At 31.7% G+C, this 24,084-nt stretch overlaps 1 protein-coding gene across 2 annotated transcripts; it reads right to left on the bottom strand.

The window, feature by feature from the left end:
- Positions 1-1,116: 1,116 nt before the first annotated feature.
- LOC126828797 (DCC-interacting protein 13-alpha) lies at positions 1,117-23,074 on the bottom strand. 2 transcript variants are annotated; one of them, XM_050558789.2, is made up of 22 exons: positions 22,905-23,074; positions 21,157-21,255; positions 20,691-20,750; positions 20,346-20,417; positions 20,081-20,168; positions 19,597-19,638; positions 18,780-18,895; positions 18,274-18,452; positions 17,434-17,598; positions 16,027-16,111; positions 15,196-15,216; positions 11,654-11,763; positions 10,741-10,783; positions 10,225-10,299; positions 9,751-9,821; positions 8,791-8,958; positions 7,778-7,899; positions 7,242-7,437; positions 6,213-6,312; positions 5,798-5,848; positions 5,501-5,554; positions 1,117-4,875 (listed from the first exon to the last, which is right to left on the bottom strand). In XM_050558789.2, the coding sequence occupies exons 1-22, from the start codon at positions 22,956-22,958 to the stop codon at positions 4,657-4,659; spliced, it is 2,190 nt and encodes a 729-aa protein (XP_050414746.1). In that variant the 5' UTR covers positions 22,959-23,074; the 3' UTR covers positions 1,117-4,656. The 2 variants fall into 2 exon arrangements, with proteins under 2 accessions (XP_050414746.1, XP_050414747.1); XM_050558790.2 differs by lacking the exon at positions 15,196-15,216.
- Positions 23,075-24,084: the final 1,010 nt, after the last annotated feature.

Here is a 24,084-nt window from a genome sequence, read left to right on the forward strand (position 1 = left end):
CGTGGTTTTGAATCCCCGGTTGTACGTGACAAGGAGTAGGGTCGCCTGTCCAACCTCGTGGGTTTTCTGCGGGTCCTCCGGTTTCCTCCCACTGCTAAAGACCCCTACGCGCAAGCGAATTATTGAAATAAAATTTAACCATGTTAGTCCCGAAATGACCTAGTTTGTGTCGAGTGGACATTAAACCCCATTTCTCTCTCTCTCAAACCAAATTTAAAATATATCTGTTAAAAAAAATAGCCTCAATTGTGTTCACAAGGTTTTTGGGATAGGCAGCAAAACTCCTGAACGGTAGGTCCAATGCACAACAAAATCAATCTCATCCATAAACTTTGTACATATTTCACATGTTGCCTAAAAGGCATGAGGTCTCAAAACTCCAGCACAGAAGGTCTAATGCACAGCACCGTTGCACTCATTTATGATCTTTTCATTCTTAACACAAATTTAACATTTCATTTAAATCAGACAAAAACTGTCACCTCTGGAGGATCCGCAAACTTTGTACATATTTCACATTTGGCGTAAAGAGTAGGGGGCATATTCTGGCATGTGCACGTTTTTACACTATTTGTGTAAAGGGAAGTGGCCATTTTGACAAGAAGTTTCGGTTCAACTATCACAAAATTCATGTTCAACCGTAACTAAGGTGTAACAGTGATATATTTGAATGTTTTTTAAAATCAAATAAAAATTGACCTCTATAGATTGTCCACAAGGTAAAAACAGGGGGCATATGAAGTTACAGTATGATGCATGCCAATATAAAAAAAACCCCAAGATCTCTGGGATATAAATCTGTATTTCAGGTTTCATCAAAATCAGATAAAATTGTCACCCGTAGACCAAGGGCAGGTCTATTAGGGGGGCGCACCCGGTCTGGATTATAATTCATTATATTAGAACCAGATTCTTCGGGGGGAGGCCATCTGGACCCCCTTGTTTGGCGCTTTCGACTTCAGCGCTCGCAGCGTGTGTCACCCCTATCCATGGTCTTTGGATCCGCACTTGCAGAGTGTCCACAAACAAAATGTGAATTGACAAAATTGATGGGTGGTCAGGGGCGACGACATAATACGTTCACATTAAAATTTAGGCGTATAAAAACAATAGCCATATTATTTCAACAGTTTATTCCAAATGTAAGTTAACACAGAGAAACAGGATATATGTATAAATCACGCCAATAAAAATAACACTTGTTACATTTGTTCAGGTTATAAATTTTTATTCACATGGATAGTCAATTTATGAGAATAAGCTGAACAACTAATGCAGAACCTATCTAATAAGAAATATTGATGTCATACAGAATTTATATTACAGAAAACGATAAGCATCAGTGGCATAATTAGGGGTAAGGGGACAAGACGACCCGGAGCTAATTATTAGGGAAAAAAGGAACGACTTTGGGCTGTTTTAAACAACCAAAGTAATTAAAATTTCCAGTACCCCGGTACCTGCTCCTTTTGGAAATCCTACATATGCCACTGCTAAACATATTCTGCATTCTGATTACAGATTTTCAAATTAGTACCAACCGCTAATCTAGGTCTGCTAAATAACAATAAAACATAGTTTTGCCTTACAACATGTACTTTTCTACAATATATTTGTGCAGGTGTTTTTGTGGATAGATTAAATAGATTCCTTTCTAGACATATTGTATATATTATATCTATATACTATTATATCAAATTACATAACAATAGACTCTTGTAACAATCACATTATAACTAACTACAAATGGTCAATATATAGAACTAATAGTCAGCAACTAATTATACTAGAGAGGTAGCTTTAGACCATAAACATAGCTTTACATACTTGTAGACTAAATACCGATTAACAATACCCTTTCCTAATACCCACTCCTTAAGTTGAAAGTTCTTAATATAATATACTATTTCCATGTCAATAACTCAAGACTAATTCAAGATGCATTATGTAAGAGCTAAATCTACCTATTGAAAGTCTGGCTTCAAATGTTATATAAATTATTATTTAGAAATCTATTTTATTCACTGTCTTGTCCATTGGATGGCTAAGGTATTAAATGGATTGGATCATCTGTGCCATATAATCAGTTAATGTTAAAATGGATAACCAAGACTATAATAGCAAAGGTACTTGACAACCAAGACTATTTAGACTAAAAGTTGTTAAAACTTCAGACATTCATGACTTCAATTATCTATTTTTGAAATATCATATACAGCAAAAATGACCAACTTCATGACTTCAATTATCTATTTTTGAAATATCATATACAGCAAAAATGACCAACTCTTTATCTAAAACTTACATAATGCATCTTTGAACAAATTTCTTTATTTTATTTCATTTTCATTATTAGATTATTATATTATCTCTACAAAAACCAACAATTACACATATTTAAATAAATAAACAATAATGAATAGTATTATGATATATATTTTCAATATACTCTTACTATTTACATAACAGTCAAATTATACAACAATTTAATAAATAAAAGATAACAACTGGTAGACCTTTTTCAATAGCATGCTGTCATATTAAATAGAATATAGAGGTGAGTGATGGGAAGACTAGGAGATAGCATAGCTAAAGCAATACATCACTCAGTAATTGGTCTTCAAACAAACAAACAATAATAAGCACACACAGCAAAGCACAAACATATTTGAGACAGGTTCATATAAAAGCATTATAAAAATCATTCAGGAATTAAAGCATGCAAATTTTAAAAAAAAACTACATAGCAAAAGCATTATAAATATTTTGTGTAAATTACTATTACAAATAAAACTTAAAATATTTTATATTGTGTGACATTAATTGCTCAAAATTTAAATTGATATAAAGGTCAGGGAAATCTTATTAACGATTACCTTTCAGGACCTTTAACAGATACACTGTTCTTAAGGGCTATTCCATTTTTTGAATTTTATTCAGTTAGAAAGTTTCCAATTCCATCACAAGCAGGGGCTATCTTTCAAATTTGCACCAAATTTTTGTCCGTTTAAATGACTTTGATCTCTCTGAACCCAAATTTTGCAGTTACTAGAAGACTGCTCCGATTGTCAGTCGGGAACATTTCGAATGAATGAAATTGCACATGGAATTGAGTCCTGTCAGTTATCTTTGCAATAACAGATGTGGTGTAAGCAAAATAATTGTGATGAAATCAACACTCTAAGTTATGGTGATTAGTTAAGATAGTATCGCATTCAGTTGGTGCATGTCTTGTCCCAAATTCCTGTGTTTACGTGACGGACACATTTCGAATGGTAGACAGAATTCAGTTCTGGAACCTTTAATCAAGTAATCTCCAAATGTTTGAAATTGCAAATCTATTGGAGAGGAAATTGTAAAAGCTGGTATATGTAAATAAATATATATGATGTCAGAGAATTGAGCATACAACTAATGGCTCTTACCCATAATGATACCTATAGTATGACTTGACAGTGTGTATATCACCAAGGCCCAGTGATGAATCAAGACAGAAGAGACTCTTCAAACATCTGAATATCATGATTTAAAACAGTAAAATCACGGCTTATATTTCTTAGTTTTTATTCTGTAACGATGTGACATCAGTGGCTTGTATTTAATAGATTGTGTTCTATAGTGATGTAACATCAATAAACATGGAAATAAATAACAAACATGGATAACACTTAATATGTCTAATGTCAGAATTATTGGCTGCGATTAAAAGCAGACATTTCGATATACATATTCAAACATGTCTAATTTATTCATACGTTGTACAAATTATCAAATGGTTTGATCGGATGCTAGTCATGAAACTTGCCAGAATAAAAATATGGATAAATAAGCATTATTATATATTGAGCAATTATATAACAGGCAAGTATAAGCTAGAGTAGGATGTCCCCAGTTATCATACTATATAAATTATTATCACAATAAATATGCATATATCTGAACATTTTTCTAATAAATTATTGCTACAGAGTACACAGAACTAACAATGAATGGCACAAATGAATAATAATATGCTCTGTAAATATGTAATTCATCGATGTTTGGAAGAAAAAAATGCGTTTCAACAGTACAATTACATTCTACCTGGCCCACGTTCTGCATTTGACTTGTGGATTCTTGGTGAACCATCAGCAGATTGAATCCCATTCATTTTGAATAGATCTAGGACAGAGATGGCCAACCCAGGGAGGATTAGAAGTGGTGTATTACATCCCTGTGATAATAATAAAGTAAGGCAGTCAGCCTAGTTCTTATTTTTAGCAATTTTATTATTTCGTATACCGGTACATCATTTTTAGCAAATACTATCTTCTTTCCCATTAATCTGTTTTCAATTAAAAAAAATATTTAATAAATCTTGAGTAGGAAAGATGGACGTTCGTTCATTGAATTAGATGGGCTTATAAGAGTTGTAGTGCACATCTGATTCCAAGTGTGAACAAATTGATGCATGGTACCGGTATGTAAAAAGTTAGTCACCTCTGATCTAGGGCAACAAGCAGAATGTAGCCATACTGTATACCATGGAAAGTATTTAGTGACAAGCGAAATAAGGAATTATGACTGCTTTAAGTCATCCAAAGATATAATATTTGTACAATTCTGTCTATCACAATAACACTAACAGCATTTCTTATAACTTCTTCAGTACTTCCGCTATGCCTCAGATTCACATTCAGCACCTTCAATGCGCCGTTCGTCTCCATCGCCCAAATTTTCTCGAACCGGTTGATTGCTATATTCAAATACTGAGGAGCCGGTCTCTGATGGGTCCGTGTTAGCCAGTAATAGAAATTTGCCGTCTGGACTTAATGGTAGGGATTCGCAATCTGAATCACTCAACTCTAACTGCTCTAGATTTTCTAATGGTAATTTCTAAAATGAACAGAAAATCAGATTTTTATTTCAAGTTTAGTTAATATTTTTGAACTAGGAACTGGACCCTAAGTGCTAGTCATTTTGTTGTCCTTCTTGGGGGCAATGCATTCTATGAAAAAAGCTGAAGGTTCTGCCAATTCATGTACTAACGACATGAAACTTGGCATGCTTGTTCCTTGCTAATTGTGCAATTTTTGACATGACATCACAATTCCATGCATACTAAACTTAGGCTGCCTGTCTACAGTTAGCTGGCGCTGTTTGAGAACAGGCACGAAGCTAGTTGACCAACATTTAAAGTCCTAAATCGACGATTTTAGTCGAAAACACTGAATATACATTGAGAATTTTAAGAACTTTTTATAACGAAGTAGAACCACATTACAATGCAGTATACTAATTTTTGGATATGGCGGCCATTCAGGGCAGAGATATATTCTTGAAGTATGAAGTAGATGAATGTCTGTGTGCTGAATGAATTCCATAATAGCACTGGTCCATAGTATGTTCGTACTTTTTAATGTAAATACCGAAACTCTTAAGCAACCATAATGATAACACAAATCAAAGTATGTGTAATAATATTATCACAAAAAAAATTAAACCGACTTGCGAAACTGACCTTATCTTCGTTGACTTTGGGTTTAACGATACCAGCCTTGGCATTTCTCTTTGCCTAGGAAGAAAGAATGATAAATAAAAAAAATTGAAATAGGTAGGTAAATATTTAATATGAGAGAAGGGAGAGACAGAACTTAACTTGTGTGTTAGCTCTGTTATACCAGGAACTTCCTAACACTGTTTACCATGTCATGTTTATTTCTTTGGTTGAAGTTATATCCTTCAATAATCTTCAGTTTCAGAGTGAAAGTGAATATTGCAAAATAGTATTTATTTCTTAATTATATAATCAACTTACCATTAATGCTTCAAATGCCATTCTAGTAGCTGTACCAATAGATTTACAAATCTGTTAATAGAAATGTAACATATTTAAAAAAAATTCCAGAATAATCTCCTATAGTATAAAGACAAATTCATTTACCAAAATCTTTTTGTAATAATCTTTCTTATATAATGAATATTAAAAGTTTAACTTCTTAAAGGAGAAATCCCAGATATAATATTTCAATGTTAATTCTTTGTGGCTCCTAAGAACTCTTTATTCTAGTCCCCAGTAACTATCTTAAACTCATGAGTGATGCTTTTTCAAAGTAATACCAAAGCTACTACCTTGACCATTTCTTAATACATTAAATGAAATCTGAAGATCTTTCTTATAAAATAATTTACTTATAATAATGGATACAGACACCAGTATTAATATATATTACCTCTTCAGATGAATTATTACTTTCAAAAACATGACAAGCAAAGGACAGATTATTTTTAGCACCACCAACAATTCTTGTTCTGGTTATAAAACCAAAATATCTGACAAAAAATAAATAAATGTTTATTATAAATATTTGGAGTGTAATAACATATTAGTCTGTTAAGAATATTTCTATTGTAAAAACCATTATAAATGTTTATTATAAATATTTGTAGCTTCAAAACCTATTATAAATGTGTATTATAAATATTTGTAGTGTAAAAACTTATCAGTCTGTTAAAAAATATTTGTAGTGTAAAAACCCTATCAGTCTGTTAAGAATATTTGTAGTGTAAAAACCCTATCAGTCTGTTAAGAATATTTGTAGTGTAAAAACCTATCAGTCTGTTAAGAATATTTGAAGTGTAAAAACCTATCAGTCTGTGAAGAATATCTGTAGTGTAAAAACCTATCAGTCTCTTAAGAATATTTGTAGTGTAAAAACCTATCAGTCTCTTAAGAATATTTGTAGTGTAAAAACCTATCAGTCTCTTAAGAATATTTGTAGTGTAAAAAAACATTATAAATGTTGTGAGATGCAATGGAAATGCAGAACTTTTATGAATGTAATTCTTGTTTGAATGATACACTGAATGGTAACAACAAAGATAAAGACAATAACATACAAAGATGATGCTTGCACGATCATATAAATGCTGCCAGCTTCTGTACTATTGCTACTATGAGGGGTCCACACTGGTTCAGCAGTGCTGACATTACCTGAGTGCGTGCCCTAGCATAGGCGCAACTCCAGACAAACAGTCAAAAATATATATACAGATTATAAATATTCATGTGCCTTACTTAAATGGAAATACATGTTTATTCTACATTTTGTTACATTTATAAAGTTACACTGATACAGTTACTAGACATTTATATGAGGATTGTACTTCTGAACTTGTATTACAAATGTATACATTTGTTTCATCAATTCACTTCATACATGCACAAATTGTTTGAAACATAAGGGTATGTTATTACCTACCGTTCATTCTCTGGATGTCTTGACCAAAATGAGATATCCTGAAGAGCAAATTCCACTCTAACTGCATTATTGGAAGGATCTAATAATCTCATCCCTTCATTAGATACAATAAACTTAGATTCTGTCATTTTAAATACATTATGTATTGCTCGGGCTGCCATGATTTGTCTGATAGTATCATGTACTAGTGGTTCACCTATAAACAACACAAAAAGCTTTACATAAAGACTGCTTTAAAATCAAATTATCTTATTTGACTCTGACATTTTAACTAAATTCTTTGCTATGGGTGTGGTTTAAATCTGCCCCTCTCTATTCAGAAATAATGTCTTAATTTGTCTAAACTGACATTTCTTTTTTTTTTTAAAGGCAAAAATAACCTTTGTTCCATCCCATCAATTAACTACCGTCCATACCAAAATTACATCTTTTGAGTCAAATTTAAAAGTTAAAAATTCATGTATTTTTACCCCAGATCCCAACAATCATTGCCTGTATATTTATAATCAAATCTATATTTATCACTATTATATTACCTCTATCTGCTTTCACTTCCATAGAACCGAGAAAACGTACAGTAAATACTTGACTAAATGCTGCATTATCAAACTTAACGTCAAACACTTCACCAGATGATTGATCAAATGGGTTAATACGCCTACAAAATATACTTGTCGTTATGCAAATTTAAGACTTTATGTACTATAACTAAAATATATCAAATTATCTTTTATATTTAAATATTATAAATCTAATATAAAATCATATATTACATAATATAAAATTTAGTTCTTGAGAATAGAGCATGGTTATGAATTTCTATGTTAAATCTAAAAATTCCAAAATAGATAATTGAACTTAATTGAACTAGTAGCAAGTACGTAATCAAACGAGATGGCTACTAATATATAAACAAATAACAATATACATAACATGCAATTTACTATATTCATTTATACATACATCAACATGTTGATAAAAGTAGTACATACAATTTACTTATTTGATTTACGATACATAAGGCCACAGATAAAAAAAAAAAATTCTGGTTCTCAGAGACTCACTTAGAGAGCCGCATGACCCGTTGAAATAAAACAACAAATTGAAATTACTAAGGTGCTGGGATCTTCCATTATCGTTGATGCAGGATCAAGGTCTGGTGTACATGGTGTGCACGTAACAGATCCCCCCTTTTTTCTTTCAAAGGATTTCCTGAGAACCAGCTAGAATATGGCCTAACTTTGCACTAACTATACTTGTATATTGTCTGTCTTAAAAGTATAATTACAGCTCTAAATATTCTATATTTTGATTTACAACTGAAGGCAGCTTAGAAATAATAGCAAAAGAAAGTATTAATTATATAATCATCTGTATAAGGAGAGACATAGCCTTGAACTAAAACTGTTTTAACCTCAGGCATTATAGATCAACAGTTAATGCGACACATTAAGATTGGTTACCTCTGGCATAAGATTCAAAGCTATTAGTATTAAAGATGTTTTTATAAGACACTAATTGGTTATTATTTTATGTAGTAAATACTAACTTTGGAGGACCTGACATTGGTGATTGAGGCCCCCTATTTTCCTGTGATGGAGATACCAAATCAAATTGAATAGGAGTATCTAAGACAAGAGTATTCTCCCCTTGCGTGGCAGCAGCACCAGTTGTGGTAGCAGACGTACTGACTGATGATGAGCGTGAACCATTCTCACTATTAAATTTTCAACCAAATAAATTAAAATGAAAATAATAAATAACATGACATATTGAGACAAACATTCGTATTTGATGATAAAATAAAAAATAATTTCAAATTATAAAATAAAGTGCCATGCATTACATAAATATACTTATACAAAGTAGCCAAATTCTAAATGCCTTAAATTTTATGTATGATCCCTAGTGGTTGGCTAGCAGACAATGATCTGAACATCCATAGGGATTAAATAGGTGAGTATATGGTGTAATTTAAAAAGGCAATGTGACAGAAGAAGAATAACAATATTCATTTTTTAAAGCTAACAAAAATAAGGAATGAAAAATGTTTCTTAATATATGTAACCGAAACTGATTGGTTGTTTACAACAGACGAATAGAAATCAAATCTAACCAATTTCTTCATCTATGAAAAGACTTTCTGGATTGATGTTTGGATATTAATATGAGTATCTCATGTACTAGTAGGTGAAAATTATTTTAAACTGACTTTAAAGTGGAGTGAAATCACTAGAAACTGATGTAAATGTCAAAGGGTATATACCTGTTTCAATGAGATGACGTTTGGAGTTTGACGATGATCATGCCAGCACAGAAAGGCATCTAGAATCTGGGCTTACTTATTTTTACTGTACGTCATGCCACATATACTATCAAATGATTCACATAAAGTATTTTACTATTGGACATTGCCCAAAATAGATACTATATCTAGTTTACTTTAATTGGCATTATCTAACAATATAGAATATTTGATGTGGTATATAAATATATTATATAAATGTACCTGAGTGTTGTTGGACTAGGTATTGACTGATTGTCTGCTGATTGACTTTTCTCTAAACTTGGTGTTCTGTCCTGTAATATATATATATATATATATATATATATATATATATATATATATATATATATATATATATATATATATATATATATATATAAACATCCATAATATTAAACTTATATTGTTGATTTCATTGTTTATTTTGCTAAAATCGGATTACATTAAATTTCTAATTAAATTTGAAAGTAAACTAGTAGTCTAATGGATTTTAAGGTCTATAAGTGGTGTTGTTTCAATTCTTAGCTTAGTAGGGTAGTAGCGTTTAGTAGGAGTGGGCAACCTTGATTTGTTCTCTCTGGGTCATCCAGTTTCCTCCTACTGCTAAAGACCCCAAAATTAAATAATCTATTAATTACACACATCGTTATGTGTGCTGGTACAGATGTAGTTGGTACTATTGATTATTTAACTTACCTTTCGTTTTGGTGGAGTTTTACCTCCTCTAACGTACCCACTATCTCTAACTATATTATTTATAGCAGCAATCCACTAAAAATACAATATATTAATAAATCTATACTAATATTTGTGAAGTTTGTCTGTCTGTTTGTCTGTCTGTTCGAGGTTGGCGGATACACTAGGTCTGCCCCGAGTCTGAAATTTGGGGTATAGGGGTAGCCCGGACCGGGGAGTAACATAGGCCAGGTGGCGTTAGTCTACCACTTCTGGTTTCGGGGTTATGACCCCCGAGCGAAGCCGGGCATTCTTCTAGTACAACATAAGAAGGAATCATAGAATGACTGTTTACTGCATTGTAACAGTATGTTTTTGCTTTTTTATTACAATTAGTTAAAAATACTTGTTTGGTTCAAAATAAAATGTAGCCTTCCATATTGGTGCCAACATGCCATAAATCATTTTATGGCATTTCCATTTTTGCAGTTTCTTGAAGAATTTCAATTCATTTATCATTAAACTTATTATTGTTACCTCTTCTCTTTCTCTGTGATTCTCAGCTTGTAAAACGACAGTCCTGAAACACATTATTACATTAAGATATATTATTACATTAAAACACATCATTAAATAACACATTATGGTATTAAAACACATTATTACATTAACATATATATCAATACATTAACTTATATATCAATACATTAACATATATATATATCAATACATTACAATATTAACCAGCGGCTGCCAGGCAGGATACGCCCACATTTTCGAGAGATGGATAGAGAACAAGCTAACAAGAAAGTGATTTTTCCTACTATCAAGGGCCATAATTCAGGAAATTACAATTCAATATGCGCGAATATCGAAAGGAACCGAAATCTTTGGGTTATAAACTTACATTTCAAGTTTCAACAAAATCAGATAAGAATTGTGACCTCTATAGGGTCCACAACCTTGATATACCATATTCTTACGCTATTTGAGAACGAATGGCGGCCATTTTGTCTGTCAATTTTAGGCCGATTTTCACGAAATTCGAACTCAGTCGTCCTTAGGGTGAAACATATAATATTGCTATTCAATATAACATATATAACATATAACATATAATAATACGGGTTTTTATATCGGATAAAAATTATGACTTCTATAGGGTCCCCAAGCTAAAAACGCGATTTTTCGTACAATCAGGGGCCATAATTCAGGAAGTTATGGTCCAAAATGCGCGAATATCGAAAGGAACCGAGATCTTTGGGTTATAAACTTTCATTTCAAGTTTCAACAAAATCGGATATTTTGAAATAATTAGAGTCTAATAGTTCAGACTGCACTGATTATAATATTGTACCTCAACTATGACCACAAACAGAAAGCGAATGACATGAAATGGGGTTTAACATTTTACTTTCCTTCCCAACTGATTAGATTATTACAGACTTACTTTTTGGATGAATGCGCTACTATTTGAAATACAAATCTTCTATCATCATATTCTGATATTTCAGCTATTAATCCTTCTTCATTTAAATCCACTACTAAACTTCCTGCAAACTGTAAATATAAGAGAATAAGCCGTATATCAGCAGTGTAAAATCTAAAACACAGATGGGAGTTTGTCAGGCCCAGTTACTGCTGATACACAGCTAAAAAAAAATTCCATTGTGAACTATGTCCTGCATAGGCGTACGGGGAAATTTTTGACTGGGGGGGGGGGGCGGTAGTATGTTACATAATGATAATAAATTCGCTGTTAAATTGGACACACTCAAGAACACAATATTTTTTTTATACAACTTTTACAAAGTACAATTGTGTGCCCAAATTTTCCCAGCATTTGGTGCCCAAAATGGGGGGGGGCGGCTGCTCATACGCCTATGATGTCCTGTATCATAGTCTGAAGCTTTAAGAGTCCCAAATTGTTTAAGCCTACATCGGTTATGAGTTATGATTTATGTTGTTCTAGGGTAGTCCCACCTGTATATAGTAAATTCACTCAAAACTCGACATAAACATGCTTTTGAAAATCAAAGTTGGCAAAAAGAATTGGAGGGCGGGGATCAAGCCTTGCCTAGGACAGAAAATATTTTGGCACATCATTGACTGTACCACATTTACATGATTTAATAATTGAATGTATTCTGGGTTCTTCCTTATGACCATTGAACAATTTCTGCAAATTTGAACATAATGATGGTATATTAAATGTGACCATACCCAAATCAACAGATATAATATTCATATTGCTATTTATTGTGTTTGATGAATTTATTTAAAAGAAAAAAGTTATCAAGAAATCAATGTGTTAATTGGGATTTTTTTGTTCCCTAAGAAAAAATAAAGAATAGAGTTTAAATTATTATTACGTAATGAAAAAATGAAATCATATCTGGTGAATAATGAAAAAACAAAGATATTCTTATTCATCTTTTGAATACACTCAGCGAACACAAACTAATCTGTGACATACATCCACAAACAAAGACAGCCCATGCTAACATGACATTGTGATTCAACATTGTATTAATTATATCCATTCAAATGCTACCCCTAATCAAAGAATGTGTCTGTGACGTTATCAAAGCCACCACATCTTTCAGTCTTTAATGTGGGTATACTGTTCTAGAAAGTTTTTAAAAGTAGGTTTTAAGTAGCTATCACCATTATTTAACTGGACTAACTCCTAAATCCCACCTCATATATATATAATATATATATAAAAATAAAATTGATCTGTTTTTAATTTATGTAGATTTTCTTCAATGGAGTGTATTGTAGGTAATTAGGTATTATAGCTCAGGTTATCAAATGGATATATACTGTACGTGTAATTGACTGAATGGTAGTGGGTGGTCAGTGTCCTAACAGTACTTTTTTTCATAATTTTTTATAGTTTAAATAACATAAAATCAGATTTGTAGTTTTACTAGAATTTAAAAAAAAAAATATTTTAAATTAATTCTTAATTCAAAAAATACATCTTGAAAAATTAATAATTCAGAAATAATCTTCAATGAGTCGTAACAAAAGTCATCCAAATTTAAAATGACTAGATCTCTTTGATTTCAGTCAAAAATAAAATTGTTGATATGTTTTGTGGGATGACAATTTGAACATCTTTAGACAAAGCCAGTGTTTAGTTATAACTGATTTTGTGTTGCTGTATCGACACAGTTAAGTCAAAAATTAAACTAAAATTAGTGAAACAAAAATGTACTTGTCCCAACACAAATCAACCTTTTTCAACACTTTATTTTGACCTTTAGGACATTTAGCCCGTTTCCTGTAAGTTTAACCTTTTTATAACCGGGCATTTTTCAATAATAGGTACATTATAGTGCTATATAATATTTGTGATGAAAAGATTATAGATACGGATCAGAATATGGGTGTGTCATTTAAAATGATAAAGACGTGGTGATGTGAGGAATAATTTTATAATGAAAAATACAATGCCCTTACTTTAAAGTTCTAGGTAAAAATCTTTATCAAATACATACACAACCAATTAGTCAAACATCTGACAAATATTGGGATGCCAAGACTGTAGACATCATACTCTTACATATTATTTTCATAAAATATAACAATAACATTTGTCCATCTAGCAATTTTATAAATTATAATGATAATGTCCATAACATTTGTACATCTAGCAATTTTATAAATTATAATAAAAAATGGCTATTGATAATATCCATAATGTTTGTCCATCTTGTATTTTTCATAAAACATAACAATATTTCAAACTGTCTATAAGGTTTGTCCCAGGCTTTTTTATAAAAATATGATAATATTGGTTATTGGTTAGTACAATACAGTAGAATGGAAGGTAAGGTAGAACGTGGGTCAAGTTATTAAACAATCTTACTAAAATCAGATCTTTAATTCATTCCTTGGAGTCTTTTTATATATATCTCAAGACTGATTAATAGAAAATATCTATTGATAATTCTGATTGTAAAGTCTTGGAGATAAATTCAGCAATGCTCCTTTAAAAGACTAAAGATGTGATTTTAACAAGACATACAGCCTACAAAACAAACATTTAATTACAACCAACTCAGAACATCACTGAATAATAGCCATGTTTGTCAGGTGCTGCAATGTATGCTGTAGTTGTACTTTAATGGAAATCAAACTTCAGAGATAATTTAATTTTAGATTATCAGGATTATCATCAATGGATATATTTTAGAAGACTTTTTAATATCATATTCATTATACAGGAAATCAAATACAAATCTTATTTTACCTAAGATAATAGTACATCAGTATTTATTTCAAATATTGTACAAGATATTATTACATTAATATCTACTTTCAATATTGTATCTAAGATACCAGTACATCAATGTTTACTTTAAATACTGTGCCTATATAAGATACCAGTACATCATTGTTTACTTTCAATATTGTACCTAAGATACCAGTACATCAATGTTTACTTTAAATATTATACCTAAGGTACTAGTACCTCAAACTTTACTGCAAATAATGTACCTAAGGTACATCAATGTTTATTTTAAATACTGTATCTAAGGTACTAGTATGTCAATCTTTACTTCAAATATTGTACCTAAGGTACAAATACATCAATCTTTACTTCAAATATTGTACCTAAGGTACAAGTACATCAATTTTACTTCAAATATTGTACCTAAGATACAAGTACATCAATTTTTACTTCAAATAATATACCTAGGTTAATCTTTACTTTAAATATATCAATGGGTAATAAACAAGTTTATAAACCTACCATAACTGATGAACCTATTGAATTCGACTACAAATATTTAATTTTAAAGTTCAGTTAATTCATTTTAAGATTGAAGATATGATCGATCTTTTAAAACATTCTTTTCCATAAATTGACTATAAAATTTGTTCTACAATTATTTGAAATGAAAAATAAAAATATTTTTAACATTGAACTGTTTTCTAGTGACATTAACAATTGAGAAACAATGGTTATATATTACTTACATCTTTGTTATATTTTCTGGCCTATATAAAGTACAGAGTGGAATAGAAGATAGAGAGAAGGATGAATTAATATAATACATAAGAAACATGATGAAACATGTAATAATCTATACTCAATGAAGAGTATAGCGGTTTTGGTTATAACCTTGTCTGATTGTGAATATATTTGAAATGGATTCTGATATATCAACCATGCTTTTAGTATAACTAGACTCCAATCACCAAGGTTAATAAATAAAAAAAAAAGATAAAAGAATGAAATATTATATCTATAAGCCATATAAAGAAAATATTCTGGTTTTCAGATACCGCCGCATGATTTGTTTTTATTTCAAAAAATCAAAATTAAAAATATCCTCTCATCCATATTTTTCACGGTAAAGGAAAATAATTTAATTAAATGTTTCTAGCTTAAACAAAAACTTAACTTTGAACCCAATTATTTAGTATGCAGCTTTGATGTTAAGATTAATGCAGAACCTTGAAATGTGATCTGTTTTCATTAGCCCAGTTGGTGCACGAGAGTATCATGTTAAATCCCATTTTATCTGAATTGTAGTGTTTGTAAGAAGTCATTTAGAGTGAATCTTTGACATAATAAAACCACAAACCTTCTACCCATATAAGTTTCTTTGGAAGGATTGTCCAATAACCAGAATATCTTTTTTGTATGTCCAAAACTGAACAACATATCCCATTATAAGCTCAAGGAGAAATCTATTATTAAGTTGATAAATCTATATAGATAGGTAAGTTGCAAACAGTTACTAAATAAATAAAAGGTTGCTAGATATGTTAGATAATACATAGATAATTGTTTATATATCCTACCTCTTCTTTAGACTGACTCATTAGATTACCACCTTGTGTAAAATAATAACAACGATCCCATTTGGATCCTAATATAGCCTGTTTACTGAAATATTATAAAACAATACTCTATGTAAGTTTCAATCTTTTGGGATTTGTTAAAAACTTTAAAATATTTCTTTCGCAACCCTGGTCTTGGAGAGGGAAAAAAAGCTTAATGACTAATCAACCCAACTAAGTAATTAAGGTATTAATATCTTATGGGGATGTGGTGGCAAACTGAACAGCGTAAATATTTGCTTGGCTGCTACAGTCACTGAAGGGATGACATTGGAACAAGTTAATTAGCTTTCAATATTAACTTTTTTTTCTCCTCTGCAAATTAAATTCTAAAATAATTTTTTAAATTATCAAGAAAAAAAATAAATATCTGGATAAAAAATATTTCCTACTCAGTCTAAATGGGTACATAAAATAGTACGCGAAGGCATAAATTGAGTAAAAGGCACCACGATGTGATGTCTACGTATGAATCACATGAAATCATAAAGGTCAGACATCTTACACAGAGTTAAAAGATTGGTGTGGTGGGTGTTTAATTGTCATTAAGAGTGTTCTGAATTGGTGGAATTACAATTGAGTCAAAAGCATTTGAATCATGTCACAGTTCTTCTTGTCCTGATAATAGATTTAGGGTATAGGGTAGTGTGAGTAGAATTATGACATAATCTAACTTTTCAACTCAGCTCACATATTTCATTAGATTGATTAGGTCACATAAAAAGTATTCTGTTTCTCAGATACCGCCCCGTCATCAAAACAAGTTAATCTAGATGAAGTCGCAGAATTATTCGGACGTTATTTCAAAATCTTACTTATTTTTTTGTTTTTCTTATTAAGAGTAAAATAAATATTAAATCTATAAATTTGTGTGTTTCTTAAATATGGTAAACTAGCTAGAATTTTGACAAAATAAAACAAAAAACACCCTTCTGCATCAATTTTTTAAAAGGATTATCTGAGAATCAGAATATATTGTTTGTGTGGCCTGAAGTTCAATTCTGGAAATTTCAAATTCTGAGAATTCCAACTGTATATCATGCATATAGGACTCTTTAGAACAGGCAGGAAACTGGAAAAACCAGACAACATACATGAAGTTTGGTAAATGTGATTCTAATTCTATCATGTGAAGTCTTGTTTGCTTCGATGAAAAAGTATGAGTATAATTCACAAGACTAACAACTCCCAAATGAAGATTTGGGTAAACATTTGAAAGTCGAATATGTGCACCAGGGGCGTAGCTAGAATTTTTTCAATGCAGTAGACGAAAAGTGCCCACCCCCTTAAAAAGTGTCACCTGCTACGCTGCTGTAGTGCACCCAAAAAAATATGAATGATAGAAAAGAAATACTTATAGTATCACACCTTCTTTGGTACAGATATCCAGATTTTTGAGCAAGCGATGTATTAGGAGGGATATATGGCATATCAATAGGAGGTTCTGGATGATAAAGATGAACACTCTGTTTCTCTATTGAATCAATTAATTCTACCGTCTTCTGGGTTTCTACAGATAACTCTTGATGTACACTTAAAAAAATTACATATATATAACATTACACACAAAGAACAAAAAAGAGAACATTAGCAGGAAAAAAGTCTCAAATTTCATTACTACAATTTCATGTAAAATTATTTTCATATTGTCATTATAAATGAGTTTCATGAAATATGGGTCTTAATATTGTATGTTTCTGCACCCACATGGTGCTTTAAGGGAAATTGTGCACAGACAGCAATGTTTCCTCCTAGTCCTACACTTCTTTGAATTCCAACTGCCAAGGGTTCTTTACGTGTATGCCAATGTGCAGACAGGACTTCGTTTTTTTCGTGCAATCAGAATGACTAGATACTATTCTGTGCCAGGCCCTCAGTACTGAATCACTAAGAAGGGAAACCAAGCTGGAAAATCCAGAGGTACTTCACCTGCCAACCCTAGGATTGATCCCAGTAGCCTGAGCAGAAAATATGATCTAAAATGCTTTCTTTTGAACAATGTATTTTAATTTAACCATTTTTAACTTTTCTTTACCAGTATTCATATTTTGGAAATAGCCCAGGGTTGTGTGATTTAGCATATGGGCCAAGGATATAGATAATTATAACACAGGGCAGAAGGCTGAAAAATTGATCTGGGTTTATGTTCCAAAAATGCAAATATTGCAAAATGTCACTATCTAAAAAGACATAATGACTGATTCTAACCTTAATACACTTGCATTTATATTTCCTAAGAAATCCTCTATCTCTGGTTTCATAACAGCATCTGTACCCATTTGGAAGAAAGCTCTCTGTGCATGTAAATAACCCATGACTGGTTCCAATAGAAAACATTTCCTTTTATATTGTAGAGCATTAAGACAGGAATAATAATGTAGAGAGGTCTAAAAGTAAAGAGAAAGACATTCAAATATAATTTGTTACATTTACATATTCCAACAGAAAAGAGGTATTCCTTTGACTTTTGACCAAAATGTCTTGCCGCTTAGGATCTTCAAGCCCAGTTCTGCAATTTGGTGATTAAAGTGTGCCTAGTCATTCGGAACAAACAAGGTAGTCGGAAATTGATGATGAGTTGACAAAAATGTAGCTATTCAGACAAACTTATTAATTTTTTTTTAAGACAATAATTTTAATTTCATATTTTATTATTCAAATTATGGAGGGTGGACTAGATGTCCCAATTAACATTCCAATTAAGAGTAATCAACCTGGTGAAATTTCTTTCTCATTGTATATAACTCTTCGTTAGTTTCAATCCTTGCTTTCTCATTTTCCTTCTTTTTCGCTGATAATTTCATATATTTTCCTAAAGCTTGTTCATGTTCTGAAATAAAATTAATAATTGACAAACAAAACTGAATGAAAAATATAACTTTTTTTTAAGCGGATCTATCTTTCTTAACCATAATAAATTTTGAGAATGTATCAGAATAAATTCATTAATCCATATCGAGCATGAAAATCAGCAAACAGAAAATATGTATTACTAGCAGGGGGTCATAACTCCGAAACCAGAAGTGGTAGACTAACGCCACCTGGCCTATGTAACTCCCCGGTCGGAGCTACCCCTATACCCCAAATTTCAGACTCGGGGCAGACCTAGTGTAGCCGCCAACCCTGCTTCGCACGAGGGTCATAACTCCGAAACTGGAAGTGGTAGACTAACGCCACCTGGCCTATGCTACTCCCCGGTCCGAGCTGCCCCTATACCCTAAATTTCAGACTCGGGGCAGACCTAGTGTAGCCGCCAACCCCAAACAGACAGACAAACGACAGTCACAAATATTAATATAGATGGTAAATGAGTTGGCCTCTGAGATATTAACCTTAATTTCTCAAATTCAGATCTAATCAAGATTTTTCATTAAGGTTTTTTACAAATAACTATTTTTGTTTTTAAACAGGTGATGTGTTTATTTGTAGGGTGTAAATAATTAAATAAGAACTTTAAGTGATTTTCCAAAGTATGCTATAGTTGCTGTGGTATCGGGGTCTGACTATATAATTATATAACACAATTCTTACCATGAGAAGAAATCTGGTACATTTCATACATTGTGCTCACTTCTGTAAAGAAAATATTTCAAACCCAATTCAAAATAACACTAAAAATATCAAGATAGCTTGCCAGGCAAAGTAACGTATGCCCACATATCAGATTTTTTATCTCATGATTTTTCGAACTCCATAGAAATGTAAATGTACTAATATTAATAATCATAAGTTTGGTGCCATAACTCAAGAAGTATTTTTCTAAAAAAAATACACTAAAATCGATAAGAACCATCCTTACAATTCTTCATGAAAATCTGAAGAAAATCGTTAGAATCATTATGAGTATACTGTATAGTAGTAGAAATTTATCAACAACGGTATCAGTCAAGGGTCACAACTCTTGAAATGCTTTTGTGAAAATACTCAGAAGTATGTGTATATCAGGCCTTAAATATCGACTGCATGAGGAGGGGCTTTAATATATGATCTTTCTTATTTATTAAATAATACAAACCTTCTATATCAGCTTGGACAAATTTATTTATAGGGTACATCATTGTTTCTGAATACTGTGATGCTAACACTTGTTGTATAGAACTAATCTGAAACAAAATACAGAAATCAGAGGATAAATGTATAACTAATGTTTAATATCAAATGCAAGAAAGGAGAATTCATACATATACTTTCAATTCTTGAATTCAAACTATTGGGACTCATCTTTGATAGACAAGTGGGAACCATATTTGGTTAGTTTTGATTTGAGTTCATTTACTTACATCGTCTATATAGCTGGCAAACTGCTTTAATGTAGATGTTAGAATACTGTCTTCACTTTCTAGAGGGAATTTCTGAAATATTAAAAATAAATCATGTAGAACAATTAAAGTATCATTATGCACTTGTTTATATTGTAAATCCCAGATTCATCAAATACCACGTACATGTACACCAACTAAAAATTATTAAATCTATTTCATATTTATGACTATGTAAAGTTTCTAGCAAATAATATTTTGACTTCTTTTTTATGTGATCTGACTAGAATTGGGACTTTATGTTACTAAGAAATGAATAAATATTATATAAAATAATGTAGGTCTATGTATGTACATGTAACTTACATGTGCTTCATATGCTCTTAGCTGTTGTGCTAAACCTTGTGTTGCTGCACATAATTCATTCTAATAAAAAAAGGAGCATAATAATTATGTGAGGATCCGAATATCAGTTAGGGGGCAGTAATGGTACAATATGATATTTGCATCCCGATTCATAAGCAGGTTGCAACGTCAACTGTAGTAGGCGATCTAAATCTACTTTAAAGTCAAAATTGTGAGATTTTTCTTATTGCCAAAATAGTTTAGCAATTAAATGGACAGTAACTCTTTGAATTGATGCACAGCCATTAATTTCGATAGGGTAAATGACTCTATGGAATCGTGTCTCTATGGAATCATGTCTACACGACTAGTTGAAGTAGCTTGCTAACTCTAAAAAATAAAAATCTGATCTGTACAGATGGACCAATGGTGTTTATATTTTTTATACATTCTGATAGGCATAGAAATGTAACATAGTCTGGTTTACCTGTGCTGACATAATTCTTTGACAGCATGCTTGTAGACCTCCTGTGTATTTCTTCAATACAAAAGCATCTTTTTCAAACACAGATAGTAGATTTCTGGTCTAAAAAATTAACAAAAGTCATAAGAAAAACCTATGATTATTAAAACAGAATTATAATCAATCACCACTGAAATCAGATATTTGATTTATAGTGAATTACTCGCAGTTGACATCTTATTCAGGGTCACATTTAAAACCAATGTGTAGCGGGAGTGTTCTAGCACAGGAGTCTGACCTTCTATTCGTATATGCATACACCATGTCCAATCAGACAATATCTTTTTTATTATATTATTTTCTGGTTGGACATGGTGTATGCATATATATATACGGATAGAAAGTCAGACTCTGTTGCTTATAGGCATAGGCATCCATATAAATAAATTGAATTGTCAGTTTCATAAATATGTTCACTACCCAAAGCCCCATATAATAAATATGTGCCTTCAATTAAAAGTATTTATTAAAGTAGAATCTTCCTGCAGCATACTTTGCTATAAGACCATAATTCAATTAAGAGATCTCATCAATTTGTTTAAACTACACAAAACAAATATGTCCCGTCCTTGTCCCACATATTTGGAAAGTTGAATCTTAAATTCCTGGTAAATATCTTAAATTCATTTAGTGGCAAAATCTGTGTACTAACTTCTTTCTGGCAGCAGACGACACGAAGACAAATTGAAATTTAGGTAGCCTAACCACACAAGGGGGAAAAAAAAAATTCTTTGAAAAAAACTTAGAATCTTAGTCATATTTTGCTTTACTTACCTTTTACAACTAAAGCAGACTAATTTTTTCAAAAATTATATTTGTTTCCCCTGGTATTAAAATACTTAATTTCATGTCGCCGATATTCTTAAATTTGTGCATTAGTCTCTTTTTAGACTACAATGGGAGGTATTGGCAAAAGGGTGCCTATTTTTATCAGCGAGTGATGCAGGATTGAGGGCCTGACAAGGACAGCTATCTACTCTAGTCGTTCGATAGTTGGGATTCAATATAAGAGTAGCCCGTAGTGTCGCTTTCGGGTCAAAATTTCCCTCATAGCACACTGTATGGCGTATGCCTGTCTTCATTAGCCCAGTTCGGAGCAGAACAGTAGGACGTTAAGCCCCATTTCATTTCATTTTTATCAGCGTGTTGTCAGACATAGATTAACTGACTCTAGCGAGGTACTGTAAGCAAGGTCTTATTTTTTACATTCACATGGACTGACATGGGATTGTATAGCTGTAACAAAATTTACAGTAAAATTGATGGGGACGAAAAAAAAAAAAAATAGATATAGATAAATAATGAAGAGGTAAAAATGATACGCTTGAATTACATGAACATTCATCTTTCAAAATATGTGCATTTTTGTTTTGTTTTAGAGTTGTTCAGGAGATGTATAATTAACGATTCTATCCCCCTCTCGGGAGTGCCTATTTCTTTATAGCCCTGGTTGAAATCTGTCAATCTACAGCTCTGAGCTTGCCATTGAGATTGAGTTATGTATTTATGTAGCTTTGATCACTGCATAGCTAACTGACCATTTGATAATGGCACAAAGCACTTGACATATGAATTTTAGAGTTTGAGTCATGATGTCATTTAATCATAGGCCATTCTGATTCATGAAGATAAATATGTCAAATGTCTGAATGAAGGCACTCCCCTCAAAAAATTAAAATTTAATAATCTATTATTTTTCTATTCAATTATACCTGGGGACTATCCTCCAATGCATCCTCAAGATGCAATTTTTCAATGTCTGGCATCTTACTGGGGCTCGAAATAAATTCTTATTAAATTGCAACCTTGCAAAAAAATGAATTAACGGCGAAAGTTTCACCAACTTGAAACTAGACAGCCATTTTAGCACCTGCAGACAGTTATAGGACCGCAGTTGTTGTGATGAAGCTTTCGGAAATTTCATTGGAAATAATTGTTTATCTTTTTTCACAGATAAAAAAACTGACTTTATAAAATTGAAAATTAATATTCTATCATTAAATATAATACTTTCAAGTAATGCTTATTAACAAAACAGTAAATTTATTATTAAACTTGCAAAAAAACCCAATGTCATTGTCACTTAGCTGGTTAAAGGGATCTAACTCTTGTTTCCATGTTCATTTTGAGCCGGGTCAATGATATCTAAATAGTATTTTTTTAATAACGACATATTTTAGATTTAGATTTACCCTTATTATGGTCATATTCTAATGAACTAAGAAAGTTAAATGTAATAAATATGTGTATTAGTTGCTAAGAAAAAAACACCCAATTATACAAAGGTGCTGCATTGTGCCTTCTGATTCACCTGTACGATTTAGCAAGAAATGTGACATTTTAATAACTCCATTTTTTTTCTTGTTTAAATATATGTTTGGTTAAGATCGCAAGGTGTGATGTAAGTATATTTGATGACAAATTTATTAAAGGTGATAAGCTTTCTAATGTTTGTACTCTTGTTAATTTCGCCCTTAAAGGGAGAGAAATGAGGTTTAATGTCCACTCGACACAAACTATTTCTATTTGGGGCTAACAAATGGTTAAACTTTATTTCAATAATTCACTTGTGCATACAGGTCTTTAGCAGTGGGAGGAAACCCACAAGGTTGGACAGGCAACCCTACTCCTTGTCACATACAAGCAGGGAAATGAAACCACACCAACTGACTCAATGACAGACCCTCTGATCCAATGCGCACCCGTTAACCATTTGGTACCCGCCTTTTGTTCACAGGGATATCAATATGTTTTGATAAGGGAAACCCTCACTAGATATCTGATTCCTGACTCAATGACAGACCATTCTAATCCAACATGCTTGCGTTAACCATTTGGCGCCCCCCCCCCCCTTGTTCAATGGATATCAATAGTTTTTATACCTTGACAAGG

The sequence above is a fragment of the Patella vulgata genome, chromosome 7 (assembly GCF_932274485.2).
Source record: "Patella vulgata chromosome 7, xgPatVulg1.2, whole genome shotgun sequence".
In the NCBI taxonomy this organism is placed as follows: Eukaryota; Metazoa; Mollusca; class Gastropoda; family Patellidae; genus Patella; species Patella vulgata.